The 24,208-nt window shown below is 42.2% G+C and overlaps 2 protein-coding genes across 2 annotated transcripts in view; both read right to left on the reverse strand.

Moving 5' to 3' along the window:
• Positions 1–371: 371 nt before the first annotated feature.
• The window catches only part of LOC131687305 (peroxidase), a 46,740-nt gene continuing 22,903 nt past the window's right edge, over positions 372–24,208 (reverse strand). Inside the window, exons 3-8 of the mRNA XM_058971385.1 lie at positions 3,603–3,755; positions 3,368–3,541; positions 1,819–3,312; positions 1,482–1,760; positions 1,312–1,408; positions 372–1,255 (exon numbers count right to left, since the gene is read on the reverse strand). Of these exons, the coding sequence (XP_058827368.1) occupies positions 1,211–1,255; positions 1,312–1,408; positions 1,482–1,760; positions 1,819–3,312; positions 3,368–3,541; positions 3,603–3,755 (2,242 nt within the window). The 3' untranslated portion in view covers positions 372–1,210. The remainder of the gene's footprint in view (positions 1,256–1,311; positions 1,409–1,481; positions 1,761–1,818; positions 3,313–3,367; positions 3,542–3,602; positions 3,756–24,208) is intronic.
• Positions 17,178–18,394, reverse strand: LOC131687313 (chromosome partition protein Smc-like). The gene is made up of 3 exons (XM_058971390.1): positions 18,261–18,394; positions 17,466–18,200; positions 17,178–17,406 (listed from the first exon to the last, which is right to left on the reverse strand). The coding sequence occupies exons 1-3, from the start codon at positions 18,378–18,380 to the stop codon at positions 17,212–17,214; spliced, it is 1,050 nt and encodes a 349-aa protein (XP_058827373.1). The 5' UTR covers positions 18,381–18,394; the 3' UTR covers positions 17,178–17,211.

A 24,208-nucleotide genomic window follows, 5' to 3' on the forward strand; every position in this document is an offset into this window, starting at 1 on the left:
TACGTGTACATATACACGGTCACACCGCATTCCGCGTAGGAGAACGTAGCAGTTTGGAGCCCGCCCGGAATAAGAATACACCACGGAAAGAGGGTAAAAGTCAGTAAAACTATTATTCTTTTCAATTTTCATTTGTTGTGGTCACGAAAGTCTGAAATCTCTGTAGAAGCATCTTTGCCGCCCTGTCACTTAGGGTCTGCCGGAAAGAGAAATTAGAATTCGAGTGATGACTAGCAGCTAGTTACAAGTTTTATCGATCTAGTCAGCAAAAGCTGAGCTTTCTCTTCAGGTTCGACGAATAAAACACCGATAAATTTTGTACTTAAAACATTTTATTATGTACATAAATATTACACAAAAACGATATAGAGAGTTAATGGCATGTGGTTCTTTTTACTCAATCAACGGATGTAGAATTTAGCTAAACGTAACATAAATATGATTCATTCGAAACAAAACAAAATACAATATTTTATTGTGTTGTGTTTTCAAATTCTTGATAAAATAAATATTCTTCGGGGGGCCTGTATCAAACCAATTTCCAGTTTATTAAATCCGACAGATGATTAAATGATTGCGGTTTTTGTGTAATAGAGCAAATTATTCGATATAAATGCTTTTGTTTCCGCTTTTTGCTGTTTGTTGCACTAGAAAAAATAACAAATCAGGGTTGTATCGTCAATCAAGTAGCACTACATACATCCTTGTGGCCTATGCGAAGCATTACGAGTTGTGAGGACACGGTGTAGTGCTAGTCTGATAGTTTGTATGGGAACGAAAGATTTGTGCGAAGAGGTGTTCAATTTAACTAATGCATTTTAGTTTTTAAACAATTTAAAATTATGAACATTAGAATAGATTTTTTTTCACAGGGTTGGATAGAAGCTTAGGTTGTTGTCCGAACTCTTTAGGAGCAGCATTTGTTTCGCTTGTGTTGGTGCCAGGATGATAAGATGTGTATAATACAATGATAATAGCGAAAGATAAGCAACGGATGCGAAAATAAAAATCCGAGTGAAAGTGGGATTCGATAGGACGGACTGGATGGAAGCTCGATAGTGTTTGACTTATAAAATAAACTTGAATTATCTAACTTATAATCTCTGAAATGGTTGTTTTGTTCAGTTTGTTTTTGATCTTCTTTCAGTAACCCGTGGGCTAGCTTTGTTTTCGGTCTACTAGCGGTGGTATCAGTGATCGCAGCAGCCCGTTACTTTTTGAAACCAATGTTCCCGGGAATGTCATTCAGGAATTGCTGGAAATGTAAACAAAGTGTTAAATGCAATCATAAAACAATTCAAAAACACTCACGTATTGATGAGGTGAATGGCTTTCCTGACCATAGTCGGCCCACTTGGTCAGATCGATTGAAGGAAGAATTCCGCTTTTGCATGGCACTCTAGGATTACTGTTGGATTCGGAAACAAAGCAAAGATTGTTTGGTTAAACACAATTTTCAACTACTCGCCCATACAACATACATTTCATGATCTGGCAAAACCATCGGATAGATCTGAACGGTGTCGATCAGATCGGTATTGTCGCAGATTAGCCGGGCCAGTTTGGCCTTGCGGACCTCCTGCAGTTGTTCCGGAGTAAACGACGATGGCTGGTTCGGCAGCTCGTACCAGAACCGATCACCGCGGCGAACGTAGCTGAACTGAGTAGCGATGATACAGGCGAAGGTCGGTCCTAACATCGAGCCCGGTAACGAACGCTCCGACACCCCTCCGGACCACAGATCTACATCGGATGGGTGTCTGTAAACAACAACAAAATAAGTATCATTTCAATCAAACAACTGAACGCTCAACTCACTCAAATATACTCTCGTATCGACGCACAGTTTCATTCGGCATAGACCCGAACAGCTCCTGGAAGGTAGTTGCCGTAGGCAAACCGCAGAACTTTCGGAACTCCATATACCCGGGAACGCCAAACTCTCGCCCGCGCTGCATATTGAACGACACCAGATCCATACCGAACCGGGAACCTTCCTTCTTGAACAGATGATTGGTAACCTCCTGCGTGATCGAATCGTCCATAGCCTGCGCCACCTGATTCATCAAGCCCATCAGATATTCGTCGTAGACTCCCGCCCGATACAGATCGTACGGCCGACGGATCAGATCGGATAGCCGCTTGGAGGCGATGAATTTGTGTGCCTTAGACCACCGTTCGACGGCTGTTGGCAGTAGCGAGTGACCGAAACGGAAGGCAGCCGCCGAGAAGGCATCGATGATGGCCGGATTGACGGTTTCATCGTAACCATCCCAGTAACCTTCCTTCGGTGTAAGTAGTCCGAACTTTTCCATCACTTCCTTACCGAGCAGAATCGGCAGGAATTCGTTGTAAGTGATGTGTTGAATGATGGCGATGTTGATACGGCGGGATTCCTGGAACAAAGTTTCATCGTCCCAGTGCGGGTTAATGCGTCCCAGTTCGGTTGCGATGCGATTGTGCTCACGGGCCAGCAGCGTGTGCATACAGGTAAGAACCAACTGTTCGTTGACACGGATTTCACCGGCTTCGAAACAGAACATACTCTTGTTCGGTCGGGTGCAACCTTCATCCGGAATGTCCAGCTTCAGTGGCAACAGATCCTTCAGACCGTATTCGGCGAAGACCGGATTCATCCGGAGCAGACCGTTGTAACCGGTACGAAGTTTACGGGTGAACTTTTCGTTAACTCCGTAGATGGTGTTCCCATCGATGACGGAGGTGAGCGTGTTGAACTGTGTACGTGATCCGAGACGACATCCGGCACGGGGCGAGGGGAATCCACGCACAAAATCGATACATTTCACGTTGAACAACCGGTAGAAGTAGTCGTCGTCCGGAATGCGGATTTCATTACAGTACGGATGCTTGAGGTGAGGTGGTCGCTTGCAGCATTCCTCCGGATCGTTTCGATTGATGGGGTCCAGCGGGGTTCCGGTTAGGGTGAAATCGTGATCCATGAATTGGCCCCACGCGATAACAAATACCGTTCCGGCGTGATCGTGGTAACCTTCGTCGGGGTGAATGGTACGCGAGACAACACGGGACAGTGGCAGATCGTGTCCGGTTACGGAAATTCGAGGAGCGTTGATTCCATCCGCGTACAGCGGGCCAATCAACCGCTGGAAGGGTGTCATGGCGGCACCCCACGTTGGGTGTTTCAGATTGTTGCACAGACCGTCGACCCGGCGGTACTTGCCCGGACGGCATTCCACTCCGGATAGGAAAGCGGGACAGACTTCGCGGATTAGCGTTTTGGAGGTGTCGATCGATGGGAGGCCTTTCTCGATTTCTTCGTATGATAGACCGTATCTGAGGGACGAAATTATTAGTTTTTTTGTACGGTTTAGTGTATAAAGTAACTTACGTTCTAGCCAACTGGATGGAGATGTCAAGCATCAATTCACCGACAGTGGCAATGTCTTCCGTCTTCCAATCGCCCTTCGGCTGTGAAACTCGGATGCGTTTCCGGGCATCCAAGTAGGCTTGATTGATGGCATCGTACGTAATGCACGTGTTGGATTCCGTGTGAAGCGGTGATCTAAAATTACAAACAAATTAACGCCCGCATTGATGTCCTAAACTACGACGATAATACTTACAACGTTCCACGGAACAGATTCACGTTATAATCGAAAGCGGACGATTTGCCGGCACCGCCCACGTACAGTGCACAGTCGGATCCATGCTGGTCGAAGCTTAGGAATTGTGACTTGACTGCAACCAGAGTGACTGTCGCGACAGTGGCCAGTAACCTGTAGCGAAAGGGAATCAAAAATGGTCAATGAAGGGGTTGGAGGTGAGAGGTTAATTACAACAATAATAATAAACGCAGCAGGCTGTGCGGTGCCTGTGTCAGATGTTTGGCGCTTGGAAAGTGATTGTGACCTAGACGGAGAACTGTTGAGTAACACTGCTGTGGAAGGTAAGTGCCGGTCAACCTTTTCTGGTGGTTGTTGTATTGGCACCGAAATACGCCAGCGGGATAGACGCTTTATGCAAATTACAATTACGATTCGATGGTAGATTTCTTGTAGACCGGTTGGTTGTTCATGAACCTTTAGCGACAGGCTCAGTCGGCGATCGGCGATGGTCTATTTAGATTAAAGTGACGGCCACTCTTTTTTCAGCGACTAGGACGGTTTTATGAATGGCCATTGAGGTAGGCCAAGAACCGCAACCCGGCTTTGAAGGTGCCCTTAAAACGACATTGTGGAAGGACCGCTAAACTGAGAAAAAAAAAAGAATAAATTAAGAACGACGCGAGTGAACGCAATCCCACATTCACATTACCGCAGACATGTCGTAATCTGTCATAAATCATGGTTCATTGCATTGGCGCATGGAACCGATCCAAGCAGGCCAATTTAAATTCTTGCCGGTGCTCTGCGCGCACCGAACTGTGGTGCTGAAAGAAAAATTCCCCGAGCACTAAGCAAGTCAACAATTATACCGTTGAGGACTGAGTCAGTTCTGTGGCATGCATACAGGCGCTGCTCCGGGGCCGTTCTAATGTCATGTAAGTGAAGCGTGCGCTTTGTGTGCGCACGTGCTCGCGTTTCATTCATTGATGGGTTGAAAACGACGGCATGCATTTAGTGTCAACGAGGTGCCCCCCGGTTGCTTATAGGCCTACTAGCTACTGGTCAGCGGTAAAGTTTCAGTGTTTCTAAATGGCCTAAACGTGACTGTGAAGAACCGATTTGCGACACAGTAGGCAACGACCTTTAGGGGTCAATTTGTTTTCTTTCGTCATATTTTCTGCTTTCGATTTATGTTATATTGACACATGGTCATTTCTCAAAACAGACTACGAAAAATCTTATCTATTTTTAACAAATCAGGTTTCTCGCTAATTGCCCCCAACAGCTGATGGCAGAAAAAAACTTTCTTGACGGAGAAAATGGGGCAATCCAGTTTCCGTCCTTCTCCCCCCTAGTCCAATCAATATTTAGACGAGGTGCCCGGTTAAAAATCGGTTTATCATAAGCCACAGCCACATTCTTGAATATTAAACTGATTGAGGAACTGGGTCCGAACTTTATTTACATAATATAGGGGAATTCCGGGCGGAACGGACTCTTACCCTTGTCAACCTCAATTTTCTTTTCCGCCACGAAAAAAATTTCAAACTGAACTGGTTTCGATCCTCGATTGGGCTCCCTCAGATCTCGCACCTACCTATGAATCTGTACCGTTAGTAACTGACCGCAACCTGTGTGGTTGGATCATTAACACAATAATCAGGTTAGGATTTTTTTTCTGGAGCAAAGGTAGTCAGCCAACCGGTATCGTTCCGATTAAAAGTTGGATGAAAATAGAATGATAATGAATCTGGTCGACGTTGCGATGGGTGGAAGGTTGTTTCAAAGCGAGAAGAAAATCGATTTAAGAGGACCGCTGGTGTTAATTTTGTTATAAGGTACTTTTTTATATTAATTAAAGTTTTAACACCAAAAGTCAATAATATAAATAAATTAATAACAAATTAAAATTCATAAACAATAATAGAAAAAAATCATGTATTTTGCAGCTTTTCTGGGTGCACTGTTTACCGCTTCTCGTATTGATTTACTTTCTTGACGGTGGTGAGCAATGGTCAGTCGCTTGCTGATCATTTCGTCTGCCTAGTCTTTCGCTCGCGTTTGCGTCGCTAGAGCTTTGATTTTCGCTGTTAGCTGCTTGATGCTTTTTGTGTTTTCGAGTGATTTGATATCTTTCTTGTTTATTTCTTCCTAAGGTATGTTAACTATTGGCTTGGGGATACCGTAGAATATTGTTTGTCCGGCATTTATTTTTTGGCCGGCTATCTGTGGTGTATCAGCAGGTGTTGAAGCAGGGTCGACGGAACACCTTTTTCCCGATTCGAAGTGATTTCTCCTCGTACTGACGAAAGTTCAGATATGGCGTGTGTAAGTGAAAATAAAAATTAGGTGGCTATTTGGAAACACTCTTTGTTAACAGGGCTGTTTGTCCGACGGCTCAGCGAAATTTTTTTTATTTTATTTATTAACAGATTAAGGCCTAAGTGGCCTGTGCCGTATACAAAAGATTCCACTCGGTCCATGGCCGCGCGTCGCCAGCCACGCAGTCTGCGAAGGGTCCGCAAATCGTCTTCAGCGAAAATGTGTTTGTTGAATACTACACCCAAAATTCAACGGGCATGTTTCTATTACTTTTGGGTTGTAAGATTCTATTACCTTTTTGGTAGCAGACCACGCAATTGCGCATTGCGGTATTAAACTCATATTACCGCAAAGGTGGAATGACGATGTAGGATAATTCGGCCGATTTCTATAATAGTATTAGTATCGAGTCAAACCAGCCGGAGTTCTGGCGGATTTCTACCCAAATTCAGGCCGGAATTTGCACCATTTTGGCAGAAATAGACGGATTTTCGGATTTTTTATAGGGTCACTTGGATAGTGAAAGAAAAATTTTCGGCAGTTTTCGGATCCGGCCTATTTTCCGGATCCAACACAGCTCCCGATCTGGACCAGTTCCCAAATTTGGACCTCCCGAATCTGGATCAGTTGGCGGATCTTAACTAGTTCCCGATCCGGACAAGTTTCCGGATCCGGACAAGTTCCCGAATCTGGACCAATACCCGATTACTGGACTAGTCCCTGGATCTAGCCCATCCCCTTTTCCCCGTTACCAGGTCAGGACTAGAACCAGGCCCAGATTTGGTGCTTAGATCCAGACAAGAGTCTGAATCCGGACTCTCGGATCGGATACGTGGATCCAAACTATATGTCTTGCTTTCCGTACATGACGCTACCTTGCTGTTGACGTCCGTGATGAAAAAAAAAATCAATTTAACTACGAGTGTGAGCCGATGGGTATTTCCGGCGACCGACATTCTTTCAGGCTTAGTTGAGGTCGATTTGAATATTTCTCCAATGGCAAAAATCATACCAATAAGTCTCATCTTCGATACAAATTATATCTAATACAACCGGCCCCCAGATGGTCTATTTCCGGACCAAAGACAAGCCATTTAACGTCATCGATAAATCGCAATCGTGTACGAAAACGTATTTTGTCTGCGTACCCGCCCGGGAAATAGAGAATGATGGTGTGGTCTCCGAGAAGGGCCTTGATTGCGCAATAGGGAGTGGCTCCTTCCAGATCCCTGTGCGTTAGTCAGTGTAAATTCTGGTATGCAAGCAATTGTGCTCAGTAAAAATCGAGGAGCATTAGAAAATTTATTTTACATCAGCCTCACTTCGAACCTTTCGCCTTTGTTCTTCCAAAATTTGTTCTTTTGAACCGGGCTCGTCTACTTGTTCGCCTTTTTGTAACCCAAGGCATGAACTGAAGAACCCATTGTAGAAATAAGGCACGGTTTGGAAAATGCGGAGAGGCTCCTGGTCTCGGAAAGTCCACATGGGACATCCAAAACTTCAAGTGTCTCTATATTTCAGTCATATTTTTCTAGGTTTACTTCCGACGTAGATCTTTCTCAATTTAAACATTATTCGCCATAGCTGAAAACAATATTGAGGAGCGTTTTGGGGATCAAAACGTGCTATTATTTCAATCGGATAAGCCTTTGCTCGGTACCAGGTATTGAAGTTGTCGCTTGTTAAATCCGAATCATAGGCAAAGATTTGTTGATATTCTTTCCGTATACATCGCACCTCAACTGGTTCGAGAAGATTTCAACTCCCACCGCATGTCATGGGGTTGTTTTCATGCTGATAACCGATCTTTCTTACTGCATGATGTCCGAAACAATCGAATCAAAATGAGAAATTCCTCCGGTGGCAGTGTTGCAACGTTTTGACTGGCTTGTTTTTCTACACTGAGATTAAAGGTCAGACAAAACGAATGCCTGGCGCGAACAATCGTGAACGGTTTCCCACTCCGTTGTTGTCAGAGAGTGCTCCTATGAGGACTTTTTGAACGCCGGATCACTCAATTTTTTCCGAATATACGCGACGTTAGAAACGCAAATGAAAAACTTGATGCAAACTGAAAAACGCGGTTATTGGCACCGGTTCGTCAACGGATTAACGAGAGAAACAATATTACGTCTAGCAGCTGGGCCCTACGTCGTGTACTCGATTCGATCTTTGATCGGAATACACGGAACTAAAAATTCTTTATCGGCGACAACAGCATTCCACGTAAATTCACATTCAAATGATAGACGTTTCGCGATGAAATTATAATAATGTATATAAACGTAATAATTGTTCTTAAAACACACAAATTTATCTGACAAAAAAGATACTCGCGCAAAGCATTTTCCCCACAAAACTTATGGTTTTATATTTACCTACGACCATGTTGTCTACATCGTTACAGTTTCAAGTAGGCGTTTCGATCGATTGAGCATGGAAAGCACTCCTAATTATCCCGGAGAGAATATGGGTGATCCTAGATTCTTTATATTGAAATCGTTCCGGATTGCCTGATACAAATATTAGTTTCAGTTCATTCGCATTGATCTATTCCGAGAGTAATAAGAAAAGTGACACTTAGATTGGAATGGTAATGAGAAGGCGGACACTTAGGCATTAGAAGGTAATATTTGTGAAACATCGCGCAGCTTTAACGAATTTTTCAGTTAGCTTTAGAGTTAGAGAACACTCGGAAATTGGCAAATTTTGTGGGATAATGGAAGTTTAGGAATCCCAAAGGCATCAACCAACCTTAGGTGAAAAAGAATGGGTGAACGTCGTGACTTCCTTCGGGTGGCATCTCGGATCATGTCCAATCATTGTACGTTGAATTCGCATCTCCGGCGTATTGGGGTCGTAAAGAGCGCTCTCCGCGCTTGCGGTGACGGATATCGCAACATTAAACATGTTGTCTGGTCGTGCGCCTAGTGTTCTACAAACACACATAAAAACCTAAATTTTACCGTTGAGGTATTTCGAAACTTACCACAATCTAACAAACCGTAATTGACGAAATAAAACCATGTTCTGTTTAATTTTACATGAAAGATGTACTTTCCAAGCGCAGTGTCATAAAATAACACATTTTAAACAAACAATTTATTCCAAACTTTCAAGTGGGTAATTCCCCCTCGGTAATTTTCGAGTGGGTAGTACTACCCATACTACCCCTCGCATTCCGCCGGCCCTGTGTTGAAGTTAAACTGAAGGCTGTTTGGTTGTTTCAGCGCATGGCTTACCGTAGTGTTCCGTATGAGTACAGAACTGGCACGTGAGCGTCTGCCCAGGATACGCGCATAGGGTTCTTTGTATGTAGTTAACACCTTGGGAAGATCTGCCCTCGAAAGTCAAGTAAGACGGTATAGGTTGGTTCAGCCGCATTCCCTTACATTCCGAACACCATTTATGTTTCCAAGTGTCGTTTGTGGCGGATTTCATTTCTCCCTACTTCGACATGAATCTTTTAATATAATCCGTGCTAGTACGAGGTGCCAGATCATGTAGGCGTATTTCCGTTAGATCAAGATCCATATACACGGGGATCTTGGTATTGACGTTTTCGTATTCGACGTCATGTTGTATCTAGTTGTACTTTGCTACGAAGCTTTCTGCCTCGGCTAAGAAGTTGAACGTTATTGGTACTACTTTTCTCGTATGGTGTAGCTGAATGTGTGAAACTTCTATAAGAAGAATCTCCAGTTTCACCTTGATCAACTGTTCAACCTCGCGCATTGAAGGTCTAAGACGAGTTTGTGAAAAGTCTATCGCGATTGTGTTCTCCTGTAATAAGCAAAATTTATTTTGTGGTTCACTCGTTTCACTCGCAGTTAGGTGCAACGGAACTTTGCTGTGTCTATATGTTACACGTACACGTTAGAACGTCGCGGGTAACGTAATCGTTTTGCTTGTATGCTGTTCGCAAGCGATGCGCTTTTTGGTTTCTGATCTGTACGAAATGAGGAAGCAGCCTGTTATAAGATACTCCAAGTGGTGTGAGTTTGATATTTGGCAAGCGAACTAATAAGGACTGAATTAACAATATGTTATCCACATATTTTTTCACATCATATAAAAATGACGGCTAATTCAAACACATTTGTTCCTTTACTGTACGAAATTGAACATAAACATTGTAAAACCCAGATAATATTCATATTAATCCTTCAGAAATTTTCGAATTTATTGTCTAACACTTTTCATGAACTTCCTGACAAGTGCATCATCATTATTTTTTTAAACTCCCTAACAAAAACATGTACTTAGGCAACTCTTAACAAACTTTTATCCCGTTTGGTTTGAGCAAATTGATGCGAAAATGTTGAAAAAGATTGCTATTTCCAACCACCAAAAACAACGATCACGATCCTCAACGTGTTTGTTTGCTTTTGCCCAAACCAGCGCAAAGCGAACGACAAAAACAGTTACTTGTATATTGTGTGTGTCTTGTGTGAAGAACAAAATCTAGAGAAAAAAGTCTAGTGTCTGACCTCTCACAGACCAAAAACTAAAACACACCGTCCGTTCACAGCGAAACTTTACCCGCTTCGATTCGTTACTTCTACACGTCAGTAACAGAAAAGTCTCATTGTCCCCTGCGGTGAATGAGATGAGTGAATCAAAAAAACATCCACTAAGAGAAAATACTGCCGTGATCGACTTTACGTAAACTCGAAAAAGACCTACAGTGTGCGTGGTGAAACAGTTGCTAAAGGTGAAAAGGAGCTTGATCTTACGGTAGCGATCCAGCTACAACTGCATCATACAAAAATGTGGTACTGATAATGTTCAATGTGCTATTCGATGCAGAAATCTTTATTGTCAGGAAAAGCATGTAACACGACGTCGTATACGACAACATTAAAACCATGATACCCGTATATAACTGAAATTCGCATAAATGTTGAAATTGAATCCGTTAGGAACGACATCTGAAGAAATTTCTTCCCCGTTATTCTCAACAGGGTTTATGTGTATAGAATGCAGCCGTACAAACCTATTTCATCTTACTTGACCTTGGGATGCAAACCCGCTCAGGTATCACCTACATCCAAAGAACCCTATGCACATACCCTGGGCAGACTAGAGCACTCTAGTTAGAGTGTGGCCAAGAGGCCATGACGTATCCAAACGAACATGGAATTTGACGTATACGCAATAGAAATACGTCAAATTTCATGTTCGTTTGGATATGTCATGGCCTCTTGGCCACAGCCTTCCCCTGTCAAACCACAGACAGCCGGTCAAACGATAATCATCGATAACCCTAAGCGAAGGAATAACCATAAAGAAGACGGATACACCAAGGCTACTCAGAAACACAAGAAGCATAAAAACAACCAACAGATAAAACCAAAACTGTTCTAGCGACAACTACATGAAGAACGAGGAAGAGGGCGGATCAACCAGCAGCATATGGTAAATTGAAGAATGGTAACAATGTTATTAGAAGCACAAGGAGCTTATTAGTGTATTCGTACCTCGATTGTGGCTCGATGGTTTGTTCGTACTGCCAACTCCACAACTGTCCGAAGAAGTTGGACATTGTAAGGCACTTCGTGTTCGCCAGATATGGCCGAGCTCCTTCCTTCTGGAAAAAAGCAAGTGCGTCGAACGGGAGCTCGGTTTCGGCCGAGGAAATTTGGAGGGGGATTATGCTCACTACTACAAATACACATTCAGGGCTTCACCTATACTCACCCTGGTACTCATTCAGTTCAGGAACTATTCGAAAGTGGATCATCGAAAACTGTTACAACCAAGGTGAACAACTGCAAGGTGGAGAAATGATTCAAAATGCTCAAAAGCGGGGCCTTGAAAGTTCATTCGTAATAATCTCAACTTTGGTGACGTCACTTTTTAAGCTCTACTTGGGCTTTACACTGTTTGTTGGTGCAGATCTGTCGATAGCATTCCCTACAAAGATGGCAGCTGCTTATAATGAAGAGGGCTGCTGTTGTAGATGAGGCTTCCGTGTTCGGTTCTTTGTGACGGTCAAATCGCAGCCGGCTTGGGTTTCGTGGCTGTACCTGTACCCGAAATGGCGAAGAACCTGCTGTAGCGTCGGTAGGGCTACAGGGCTTTCTGACCGTAGCGAACTGGGACCGCTCTAGATCGGGACACGGTAGCCATCTAATGGTGGCGTACTGGGGCCGTTCTAGGTAAAAAACGGTCGAAAATGTAATGGCGACGTACATCTCGTTGCGTCGGTTCCTGTATCTCACTCACTGGATTGCCCTTTGTTCACAGCGTGACTCGTGCTGCGCTTATCACTGCCCTTCCTGCAGAAAAGATTGCCTTAGGACGAAAACCGAAGCCAGAAACAATAAGGCCCGCTGGGGACCTGCCCAGCAGAAATTAGTATACATTACACGTGTTTTAGACCCTGACCTGACCAACTTTTGACCCATTTTACCCCGTAACCGGTGGTTACAGGTCACATTGCTCCGCGCATTGAGCTGGGAGATCGAAGAATCCGACCAAGCGGTGAAAATGTTCCTGAACGAAATGGAGATTGTTATGCGGAAGCGTCAGTCATAGCCGACTGTGTCTGAGCAGCAGGCAATCAGTCAGGAGGAGCGGCTGAAGGTGCTGGCGAAAAGCATCATTCCAGCGAATCGTGATGTCGTGGTCATAATAGACCACAGTTCCTAAGCTGCTACCGATAGAAAACAACTTCAAACGAAAAATCTTTTCCAATAAATTCATTCATGTGAGGGTTGCGGATGAAATTTCGACATTCTTCGTAACCTTGGATGGATTGAAGCAGAGTGATGCACCGTCGATGCATCCCGGGCCCCGTGGTGGTGGAGGAATGCTATGGGAAAGCTGAGCTGCAAGCAACCGGGCGGGTTATAGGTTCGCGACCCGAACCATGTAGCGGGGGCTGACTGCGGGTGTGTTAGAACGAGGTAGTGGGCCCTACGCGTTCTAGTCCTAAATACCACATGCCCTAAAGCAGCCCTGACAAGGCGAAACAGCGCCGCCTTTAAATAAGCACTTAGCCCAAATCCCTCTTTCTCTCTTCCCGTGATCCTTCAGCGTTACTGCAAGGTTGGCGCAGTCCTAGCTAGCCGCCCATAAAAATAGCATGCTCAGGAAGTTCAACAAAAAATTTCGGTTAAACTGCGTCCAAAACTATCCGTAGTGAACAGTGTAAGATACCGGCACCCGGTGCGGTATAACCTGGACCGACTGAGGGAAACCAACGTCGCGACAACGTACGTGCAGCATCTTGAAGCAGCGCTGCTACCGGAGGACTGCTGGACCAGGACTAAAGCAGCCATAAGCAGCACTGCGGAGAGCGTCCAGGGATACGTACAGAGGAGTCGACGGAACGATTGGTTCGATGGCGAGTGCCAAGAGATACTGGACGAGAAGAATGCAGCACGCGCAGCGATGTTGCTTCAAGCCACTCGTCAGAACGTGGAGTCATATCGACGGAAGCGAAAACAGCAGACTCGTCTTTTTCAGGACAAAAAGTGCCGTCTGGAAGAGTCTGAGAGAGAAGAGGTGGAGCTGCTGTATCACTTTCAGGAAACGCGGGCGTTCTTCAAGAAGCTGAATGACTCTCGCAACGGATTTGGGCCGCGGGCCGACATGTGTAGAGACAAGGAAGGTGGCATCTTGAGGGACGAACGTGAGGTGGTCGAAAGGTGGAGGCAGTGCTCCAATGAACATCTGAATGGTGCGCAGGCGGACAATCGGGCGTTTGAGGAGGACGATTGTGTCAGTGTCGCAGCTGACGGGGATGTACCGGCGCCCACTATGAATGAGGTTCACGAGGCTATTCAACAGCTCAAGAACAACAAGGCACCTGGTAAGGATGGTCTAGGAGCGGAACTCTTCAAGGTGGGTCCGGAGAAACTGACGGAATGCATGAACCGAATAATCGAAAGAATCTGGGACAGGGAACAGCTACCGGAGGAGTGGAAGCAAGGGATCATCACCCCCATATACAAGAAAGGCGACTAATTGGACTGAAAACTACAGATCGATCACAGTGACAAATGCCGCTTACAAAGTGCTATCCCAGATTCTGTTCCGGCGCTTATCACCACTTGTAAATGGATTTGTCGGGAGTTATCAGGCCGGTTTCATCAACGGCAGTTCAACAAACGACCAAATCTTTACTATATGGCAAATTCTCCAAAAATTCTGTGAATACCAGGTCCCGACACATCACCTGTTCATCGACTTTAAAGCCGCATATGACACGCTAGATCGTGTAGAGCTATGGAAAATGGTGGACGAGAACGGCTTCCCTGGGAAGCTGACAAGACTGATTAAGGCTACGATGGATGGTGTAGGGTGTTGTGTCAAAATTTCGGGAGGCCTCTCGGGTCCGTTTGAAACACGCAGGGGACTAAGACAAGGCGATGGGTTGTCCTGCCTGCTGTTCAATATGGCACTGGAAGGTGCAATGCGAAGAGCGGGGTTCAACATGCGGGGCACGATTTTCACGAGGTCCGGACAGTTCGTGTGCTTCGCTGACGACGTGGACACAATCGGTAGAAATAGGGAGACGGTAGCAGATCTGTATATCCGACTGAAGCGTGAAGTAGCACGAGTAGGACTGAAGATAAATGTGGTCAAGACGAAGTACATGCTGGCTGTCGGAACCGATCGCGATAGGGAACGCTTGGCCAGTAGTATTACGATCGACGGCGACGAGTTCGAGGTGGTTGACGAGTTCATCTATCTAGGCTCATTGGTGACTGCGGACAATAACACCAGCCGGGAGATCAGAAGGCGTATTATCTCTGGAAGTCGTGCTTACTAGGGGCTCCACGAAACTTTGAGATTCAAGAAGTTTCACAACAGCACGAAATGCGCCGTGTACAACACACTGATTAGACCGGTGGTTCTCTACGAGCACGAAACGTGCACAATGCTCGAGGAGGAACTGCAAGCACTCGAAGTCGAAGAAGATAACGATGTTACTCGCGAGGTGAAAAGGCGTATTGCAGCCGTAAATAGGGCTGTTTACGGAATTCGTAACCAGCTTAAGTCCCGTAGTCTGCGTACGAAGACGAAATGCCGGATGAGCGTCAAGCGAAGACAATATTCAACAGGGAACCCTGAATAGGCCGTCGGTTTCGTGGCAAGCCGCGTACACGATGGCTTTGTGCGGTTGAGGAAGACCAGCGGGCGCTCAACATTCAGGGCGACTGGAAGCGACTGACCCGAGGATCGAGTCCAATGGAGGAGGACACTCCATTCGGCGTAGGTGTATCGAGGAGCAGTTGTAGCCCATTAAGTATCAAGTAAGTAAGGTTCCGACTAGCTGCTGACGACAGGGCATCGAAACATTTTTGTAGAACGCCTAATACACGTAGAAATTGATAAAAAATACTCCACTCAAATGTCTTTTGTAGTTTTTGCACCTCACTCAAAATTAGTTCATTTTTAAATGCATTCGATAAAGGTGCTCCAGCCACTTTTCGAAACCAACCCATTTGATTTGGATTTGTGAAGGGAAACCTCATAAAGAAAACAAAGACGAAGTAATTAGAAGCTTTAAGTTTGCGGAAACGGACATACCTATAACAATCGATATGTTTGGTTTGTTTTTCTCAATATTTCGCACCCAATTTCCCGGTATGGTAGACCCTAGTTTTTTGCATGCTGAGAAATATGATGTTGAACTTATATGCTCCAACTATTATAACAGTGGCCTTCATCTGCCTTTGTAACGCTATCCGACCTTTCCGGCATCGGAAGATTGTGGCAAAAGCAAATACAGGTTCGCAGATTATTTGCAGTCGTTCAAACTCTTCAGTTACAGCAACCGGAGCTGTAAAAGGTGGGTGTGCATTTTGTTTTCCTTTTCCCACTACTAACGGGTTCATCTGAATTAGTTCCCATCATCAGTTTGTTAGGCACGGCTTACATTGGTACACAATACAAGCGACTTTCTTCGGAGTGCCCGTAACCAACCTGGCATCTATACACAGGTATCCACTCTTGTTTTTCTTTAGCATCGATCAAATTTATTATGATGGTTTGCGAATTTTATCGCTGCGATCAAGATCAAGTTTTCTTTTCCGTTGTGTTCAGGTTGATGATTGATGGTGTTTCACTTTTCATCATTCTGTGATTGTTGCATCATAACTTCGTGTGGACACAGAGAATATAGGCTTCCATCTTCGAAGAAATTAGTTTAAAATATTTGTGGAATCACTTCAACGAGAAAACGGCAAAACACTAGCGCCGCCATACCAGGACAACCCAAACTAAAGTTGTAACTACGACGGTCATTATGATCGTTGATTTTTTATGAGAATATAAACACGTTCTTGTTTGACACTTCCGGTCTTGGTTGGCTATGGTTTTGCCACATGGGTTAGCATCTTTGACAGCTCGCTTTATTTGGGTCTTTGTTTATGTTAAGTCCTAAGACTTTTCCTATTCGTACAAGTAGTTTGTGACTGATTCCGCGTGTATTAATTCTTCTATTAGACTGATCTTTTTTCCATAGCCAATTCCAAATCCGGCTTAATGTCGTCAAGTTTAGCTGCGTGAGACTTGATTGATGTTCAATCCGCGCAGCTATTGTAAGCGTGTATTTACGCGACGGCGTCAATGCGATCAGTTGGATCATCGAACGGTGATCGAACTCAACCGGAATATATGCAAACGATCTTCCCCATCCCTGCTCATCGTGACGTTCGGTTGGATCTAATATGTGACATGCATTCATTATTCATGTGACCTATTTAAAGCTCATTAGCAGGCAGCCCGCTGGTTAGACCGGCTCGGATATATCCGCGGGTGACGCATTCCTAGTTTACCGAGCGAATAACAGGCGAGTGGGTAATATACACCACTCAGACAATACTCGCCAAACTTTCGATGAAAAATGTGACAGTATTTGGTTGTTCCTTTTTGAGGTTAGAAACAAATTGAGCATGTGACCATGTCTTTTCATTTCTGTGCTGGAGAGTTTGTTTTATGAACTGATATGAAATAAGTTTTTGCTTAATAAAGGTCATTTCAAAAAATATATTAAATACAGTTCACTGTAAATTTTGGAATCTTATTAAACATCCTAAAAAGGACCTTGCGGTTATCCTTTATATTTCCTAACCGCAATGGAGCTTTGCTTGGCTCTTTTCCGGCTTCGCAAATTCTCATGAATTGCTATCCGATTGATGCCTTCTTCACCGAACTCTTCGGGGACACTGCAATTGAAATCGCCTATCATCGAGGGCCCTTCGATCTGGTGTTTCTCGCTAGTAAACAAAAACGAAATTACGTATACTTTTGGTTCAGCTTCGATCCTATCCCAAAACATGTCCCTTACTCACATAATAGATCTCAACCGATGATTGTCCTCTGTCAGCAGATCCAACATATCTCTCAGCTTTGCACGAGCCACCCGGTATTTGTTCAGTTTGCGTTCAAGTCGGTCTATGGCGATTTGCTGTCTACCGTGTTCCGAACTTGGCTCCACCGATCCATCGGGTAACTCTCCCGGAGTTATTAACTCTTCGTCAATCTGTTTACATTTTTATTAATAATTCATTAACTAAAATAACTGAATAAAAATATGCCAACCTCTTTGAAATCGGTATCAAAATGATTTTGCAGCTTCCGAAGAGTTTCGTTTTCTTCTCGCAATCTTGTGAGTTCCGCGGTAAGTTGTAAAATTTTGCTATTCAATTCTTCGGTATCCTTCGCTTCGGTCAGTCGTTTTTTCAGCTCTTCATTCTCCAGCTCACGACTTTCTAGCGCCGAGCACAGTCTAAACAGCTCGACTCGAACGTCAACCATAAATCCTTCCAGCTCCCTGATCCGGTCATCTCGCTGCTCAAGCGCAGTCTGACTCCAAGCAATGGATCGTTTCAGTTCCAAATTTTCTATTTCTAGTTCATATAGTTTCTGAACAGTCTTCTCGAGCTCTTTTTGCATTTCTTTTCTCTTAACACCTTCACAGTCTAAATCTTTCGGAATCAATTCGTTAAATGCCGTGTTCTTTGGTTGATCCTCGCTTCTCTGTTGCACAAAAGTTGTCTGTCTCGACAGTTCACTAGGAACCAGCGCTGGAGGATGCTCATCTTCTAGCTGGGGAAGACACTCAACGTCATCCGGGGCTCCCCCACTGCCGTTCGACACAAGTGATTTCTTAGCCCGCAAATAAGCTGGACGATATCCGGGTATACGGCTTGGTTGATTCGGAATCAGCTTCTTTGGCTCCACGGCTACACTGGAGGTCCATGGACGGCGTGGCAGCTGCTGCTGAGTCGAGCTTTGGCAGCAGTGACCGGCACTTTTCGGACGCTCGGTTTGTTTCTGATGGAAGCGAACGGTATCGGTATCGTTGGTTGGTAAACTATTAGGGTATAAACGCACCTGATTAGAAGAACCTCTCGAAGCTGGCCGTGAAAGAGACAGGGTCCCGTTCGGTGCGGTACGGATTGCCTTTTTGCCGATTCCTGTATCAATTTTGGAGGTTGAAGTTTTGCGAAACATGCTGTCAAGTTGATACCGATTGTAAGGCCTACTTGGATACACATAAACAGAAGCTAGCTAAATTTGGCTAAAATGCATTGTCATCGTTCAGAAATATCGCTTTGATGGAATCAAAATTGAGAACAAGAAAAATGGCAGATAGAGCGCGCTGAAATCGTAGCGCTTTACATTGAAAACGATAGTTCACTAAAAAAAATTTCTCGAAAAAAAATTTTTAACGAAAATTGGCTTTTTTGACGATTTTTGTTCAAAGGGGGGAGTAAATGAACATTTCAAAATCGAATTTGCATTTTTGATGCCAAATGACTTTAAAATGCATGAAACATCGAGATTTGATACAATCTCGAAAAAAAAATTTAACGAAAGTTCTTTTTTGGACTTTTTTGTTCAAGGGAGAGAAAATTTCAAAATCGAGCTGGTATTTTTAGTGCCAAATGACTTCAAAATGCATAAAGCGTCAAAATTTGATGAAATCTCGAAAAAAACATTTTTAACGAAAATTTGACTTTTTTTGACGATTTTTGTTCAAAGGGAGGAGTAAAGGAAAATTTCAAAATCGGATTCGCATTTTTGATGCCAAATGACTTTAAAATGCATGAAACGTCGAGATTTGATGTAACCTCGCAAAAAAATTTTTTAACGAAAGTTCTTTTTTGGACTTTTTTTGTTGAAAGGAGGGAAAATTTCAAAATCGAGCTGGTAATTTTGGTGCCAAATGACTTCAAAATGCATAAAGCGTCAAAATTTGATGAAATCTCGAACAAAAATTTTAACGAAAATTGACTTTTTTTGACGATTTTTGTTCAAAGGGGAAAATTTCAAAATCGAATTTGCATTTTTGATGCCAAATGACTTTAAAATGCATGAAACGTCGAGATTTGATGTAACCTTGCAATTTTTTTTAACGAAAGTTCTTGTTTGAACTTTTTTTGTTCAAAGGAGAGAAAATTTCAAATCGAGCTGGTGTTTTTGGTGCCAAATAACTTCAAAATGCATAAAGCGTCAAAATTTGATGAAATCTCGAAAAAAAAATTTTTTAACGAAAATTGACTTTTTTGACGATTTTTGTTCAAAGGGTGGAGTAAAGAAAAATTTCAAAATCGAATTTGCATTTTTGATGCCAAATGACATTAAAATGCATGAAACGTCGAGATTTGATGTAACCTCGCAAAAAAAATTTTAACGAAAGTTCTTTTTTGGCCTTTTTTTGTTCGAAGGAGGGAAAATTTCAAAATCGAGCTGGTAATTTTGGTTCCAAATGACTTCAAAATGCATAAAGCGTCAAAATTTGATGAAATCTCGAAAAAATTTTTTTAACGAAAATTGGCTTTTTTGACGATTTTTGTTCAAAGGGGGAGTAAATGAACATTTCAAAATCGAATTTGCATTTTTGATGCCAAATGACTTTAAAATGCATGAAACATCGAGATTTGATACAATCTCGAAAAAAAAATTTAACGAAAGTTCTTTTTTGGACTTTTTTGTTCAAGGGAGAGAAAATTTCAAAATCGAGCTGGTATTTTTAGTGCCAAATGACTTCAAAATGCATAAAGCGTCAAAATTTGATGAAATCTCGAAAAAAACATTTTTAACGAAAATTTGACTTTTTTTGACGATTTTTGTTCAAAGGGAGGAGTAAAGGAAAATTTCAAAATCGGATTCGCATTTTTGATGCCAAATGACTTTAAAATGCATGAAACGTCGAGATTTGATGTAACCTCGCAAAAAAATTTTTTAACGAAAGTTCTTTTTTGGACTTTTTTTGTTGAAAGGAGGGAAAATTTCAAAATCGAGCTGGTAATTTTGGTGCCAAATGACTTCAAAATGCATAAAGCGTCAAAATTTGATGAAATCTCGAACAAAAATTTTAACGAAAATTGACTTTTTTTGACGATTTTTGTTCAAAGGGGAAAATTTCAAAATCGAATTTACATTTTTGATGCCAAATGACTTTAAAATGCATGAAACGTCGAGATTTGATGTAACCTTGCAATTTTTTTTTAACGAAAGTTCTTGTTTGGACTTTTTTTGTTCAAAGGAGAGAAAATTTCAAAATCGAGCTGGTGTTTTTGGTGCCAAATAACTTCAAAATGCATAAAGCGTCAAAATTTGATGAAATCTCGAAAAAAAAAATTTTTAACGAAAATTGACTTTTTTGACGATTTTTGTTCAAAGGGTGGAGTAAAGAAAAATTTCAAAATCGAATTTGCATTTTTGATGCCAAATGACATTAAAATGCATGAAACGTCGAGATTTGATGTAACCTCGCAAAAAAATTTTTAACGAAAGTTCTTTTTTGGCCTTTTTTTGTTCGAAGGAGGGAAAATTTCAAAATCGAGCTGGTAATTTTGGTTCCAAATGACTTCAAAATGCATAAAGCGTCAAAATTTGATGAAATCTCGAAAAAAAATTTTTAACGAGAATTGACTTTTTTTGACGTTTTTTGTTCAAAGGGAAGAAAATTTTAAAATCGAGCTGGTAAAGGAAAATTTCAAAATCGAATTTGCATTTTTGATGCCAAATGACCTTAAAAAGCATGAAACGTCGAGATTTGATGTAACCTCGCAAAAAAAATTTTTAACGAAAGTTCTTTTTTGGCCTTTTTTTGTTCAAAGGAGGGAAAATTTCAAAATCGAGCTGGTATTTTTGGTGCCAAATAACTTCAAAATGCATAAAGCGTCAAAATTTGATGAAATCTCGAAAAATTTTTTTTAACGAAAATTGACTTTTTTTGACGATTTTTGTTCAAAGGGGGGAGTAAAGGAAAATTTCAAAATCGAATTTGCATTTTTGATGCCAAATGACCTTAAAAAGCATGAAACGTCGAGATTTGATGTAACCTCGCAAAAAAAAATTTTAACGAAAGTTCTTTTTTGGCCTTTTTTTGTTCAAAGGAGGGAAAATTTCAAAATCGAGCTGGTATTTTTGGTGCCAAATAACTTCAAAATGCATAAAGCGTCAAAATTTGATGAAATCTCGAAAAAAAAATTTTAACGAGAATTGACTTTTTTTGACGTTTTTTGTTCAAAGGGAAGAAAATTTTAAAATCGAGCTGGTAAAGGAAAATTTCAAAATCGAATTTGCATTTTTGATGCCAAATGACCTTAAAAAGCATGAAACGTCGAGATTTGATGCAACCTCGCAAAAAAAATTTTTAACGAAAGTTCTTTTTTGGCCTTTTTTTGTTCAAAGGAGGGAAAATTTCAAAATCGAGCTGGTATTTTTGGTGCCAAATAACTTCAAAATGCATAAAGCGTCAAAATTTGATGAAATCTCGAAAAAATTTTTTTAACGAGAATTGACTTTTTTTGACGTTTTTTGTTCAAAGGGAAGAAAATTTCAAAATCGAGCTGGTAAAGGAAAATTTCAAAATCGAATTTGCATTTTTGATGCCAAATGACCTTAAAAAGCATGAAACGTCGAGATTTGATGTAACCTCGCAAAAAAAATTTTTAACGAAAGTTCTTTTTTGGCCTTTTTTTGTTCGAAGGAGGGAAAATTTCAAAATCGAGCTGGTAATTTTGGTTCCAAATGACTTCAAAATGCATAAAGCGTCAAAATTTGATGAAATCTCGAAAAAAATTTTTTAACGAAAATTGACTTTTTTTGACGATTTTTGTTCAAAGGGGGGAGTAAAGGAAAATTTCAAAATCGAATTTGCATTTTTGATGCCAAATGACTTTAAAATGCATGAAACGTCGAGATGTGATGCAATATCGAAAAAAAAAATTTTTTAACGAAAGTTCTTTTTTGGACTTTATTTTTAAGAGCTGTGACCTAGTTGGTCAATTGTTAATTAGGTCGTATAGGATTTGAACTACCAGTCTAATTGCCGTCAAGGCTTTCTTGTTATGTCCCAGATGTTACCCACCCATCTTTTCACACATGAAATAGATTTTTTATATGTATTGCCGATAAAGGTTTTTACACATTATTCGTCCCAGTTGTTAAGAAAATCGGTAGCATCCAGTCATACATCGAGTGAAGAGAGGTGACCACATTTTTGCTTTGCTATTCTCTGGCTTGTCTTTCAATTTATTGTGTCTCTCGTAGTTTTTGTCTCTTCCTTCGTATTCTTTGGGTTTTCATTTCGCGCCGGTCTCCAGCCCCTGCATAAATATTCTCCTGAAAAGACTCCGCTTATGGTAAAATGGATGTCGAACACAATTCGTCTTCAAAGACTAACATCCCGTTTAAAATCATATACATTGAACTCGCTTGAATCATATCAGATTTTTCATATCAAGGCTTATCCATTCTGAATATTTTTACAGAACACGCAGAAATATTCAGCCGTGACAGAGAGCGAAAGTTCGCTCAGACAGGCTCGTGATTGTGGTATTCTGTCTAAAGCAAGCAAATTGGCGATAAGTCTGTTATGAACCACTACCTCGTCTACATGCCCGCTCACAAAGTTGAGATCGACGATGTGGTCACCGATTCGAGTTCATTGCGTATGGATCTACTGATGCACGTGGTAGGCAATTTTAAGGGTTCCTTAGTGCTGCGAGATTTGGCAATCATATCATAATATGGTAATAAGATTTATGAAACGAGTTGATTCTAACTGGGATAATATGCAAAATCGGACAAGGCCCTTCGTATCTCAATTATGAAGGGAAAGCTGAGGTGCATAACATCAAATTGAGTCATACCACAATATTAAATGGTCGCTTTTTAGTTGGACTAACGACGCCGAATCTTCCTGGATAAAGACTCGCCATCTCTGCCGTTTGTTTACCATTTATCTGTCAGTGTCATTCAAATCGAGCAAGAAACCTGTTAATGATCGTCGTTCGAGAAAGATTCGAAGCGATTTTCTTCGAATGAGTATTTTTGGCAGATAAATGGTAAACAAACGATAGAGTTGGCGAGTCTTTATCCGGATGGATTCAGCGTCTTTAAGTTAGACCATGGACCAACTAGCGGATGTCCAACTAAAAAGCGGTCCAGTTAAAAAGTGTCCAACGACTGTACTGCAGCATGGTGTGTACTAGTGTCCAATGAACCCACTAGTGATCCCGGAAACATTACACGACCATCCTACAATACGATTTGCCACCGTTAAGGAAGTTGAGTTTTTTAATAGCAAAAGATCCGCGAGATCTCTCCAGTTTGTCCAATGGCGCACTGACTCCGAAATGTTTCAATAGGAACAGGAATGATGATTCAGAACCAGCGGATCGGCGTTGAGGAACTTGCTGTCACGGAATTAACTGGTAAACAAAACAAAATTGCGAAAATGATCAGGAACAGTTTTTAGTTCTGCACTAGTCAAGGCCTTCTATGTGTCTGATTAAATGTCTTTGTTATGCCGTTTTGGTTTCAATCCCAACCGCTGTCAATTCATACATTTTGACGGCAGTTGGGGCTAGAACCTGATTTAGTCTCGCCTTAAGCAAAAACGACATTACAATTGTATACCACCCAACGACTAAAACAAACGAGTGACTTCAATGCTAAATAAGAGATGAACTCGCGCCCGTACCCCACGTCCCCCTTTTACACCTTCAATCACCACACATCCGCATAACCGGCAAACCTTCCGAACCATTATTTCACGGTTGCAAACCTTCCAGAGGGGGTTGTCCGCTGCATGCCTCAGGTTCAAAACCACGACCAAAGGACCGCCCCCCTGATCGCCGCGACCGGTCCAATTTCCCCCATAAACAGTCATCAGGCGTTGCGTGGCACCGTACGTAATCCGTAATCGTTTCAGGCCTTATCGATAGCGGCATATCAGTATAGTCGGTAGGTGTCCAGTGCCCGCTTTTCAAGCGCAAGGTAATTCCAACTCCTTAACGGTACCTGCAGTTTTGCACTACATT

Source organism: Topomyia yanbarensis, chromosome 1 (genome assembly GCF_030247195.1).
Source record: "Topomyia yanbarensis strain Yona2022 chromosome 1, ASM3024719v1, whole genome shotgun sequence".
Lineage (NCBI taxonomy): Eukaryota > Metazoa > Arthropoda > Insecta > Diptera > Culicidae > Topomyia > Topomyia yanbarensis.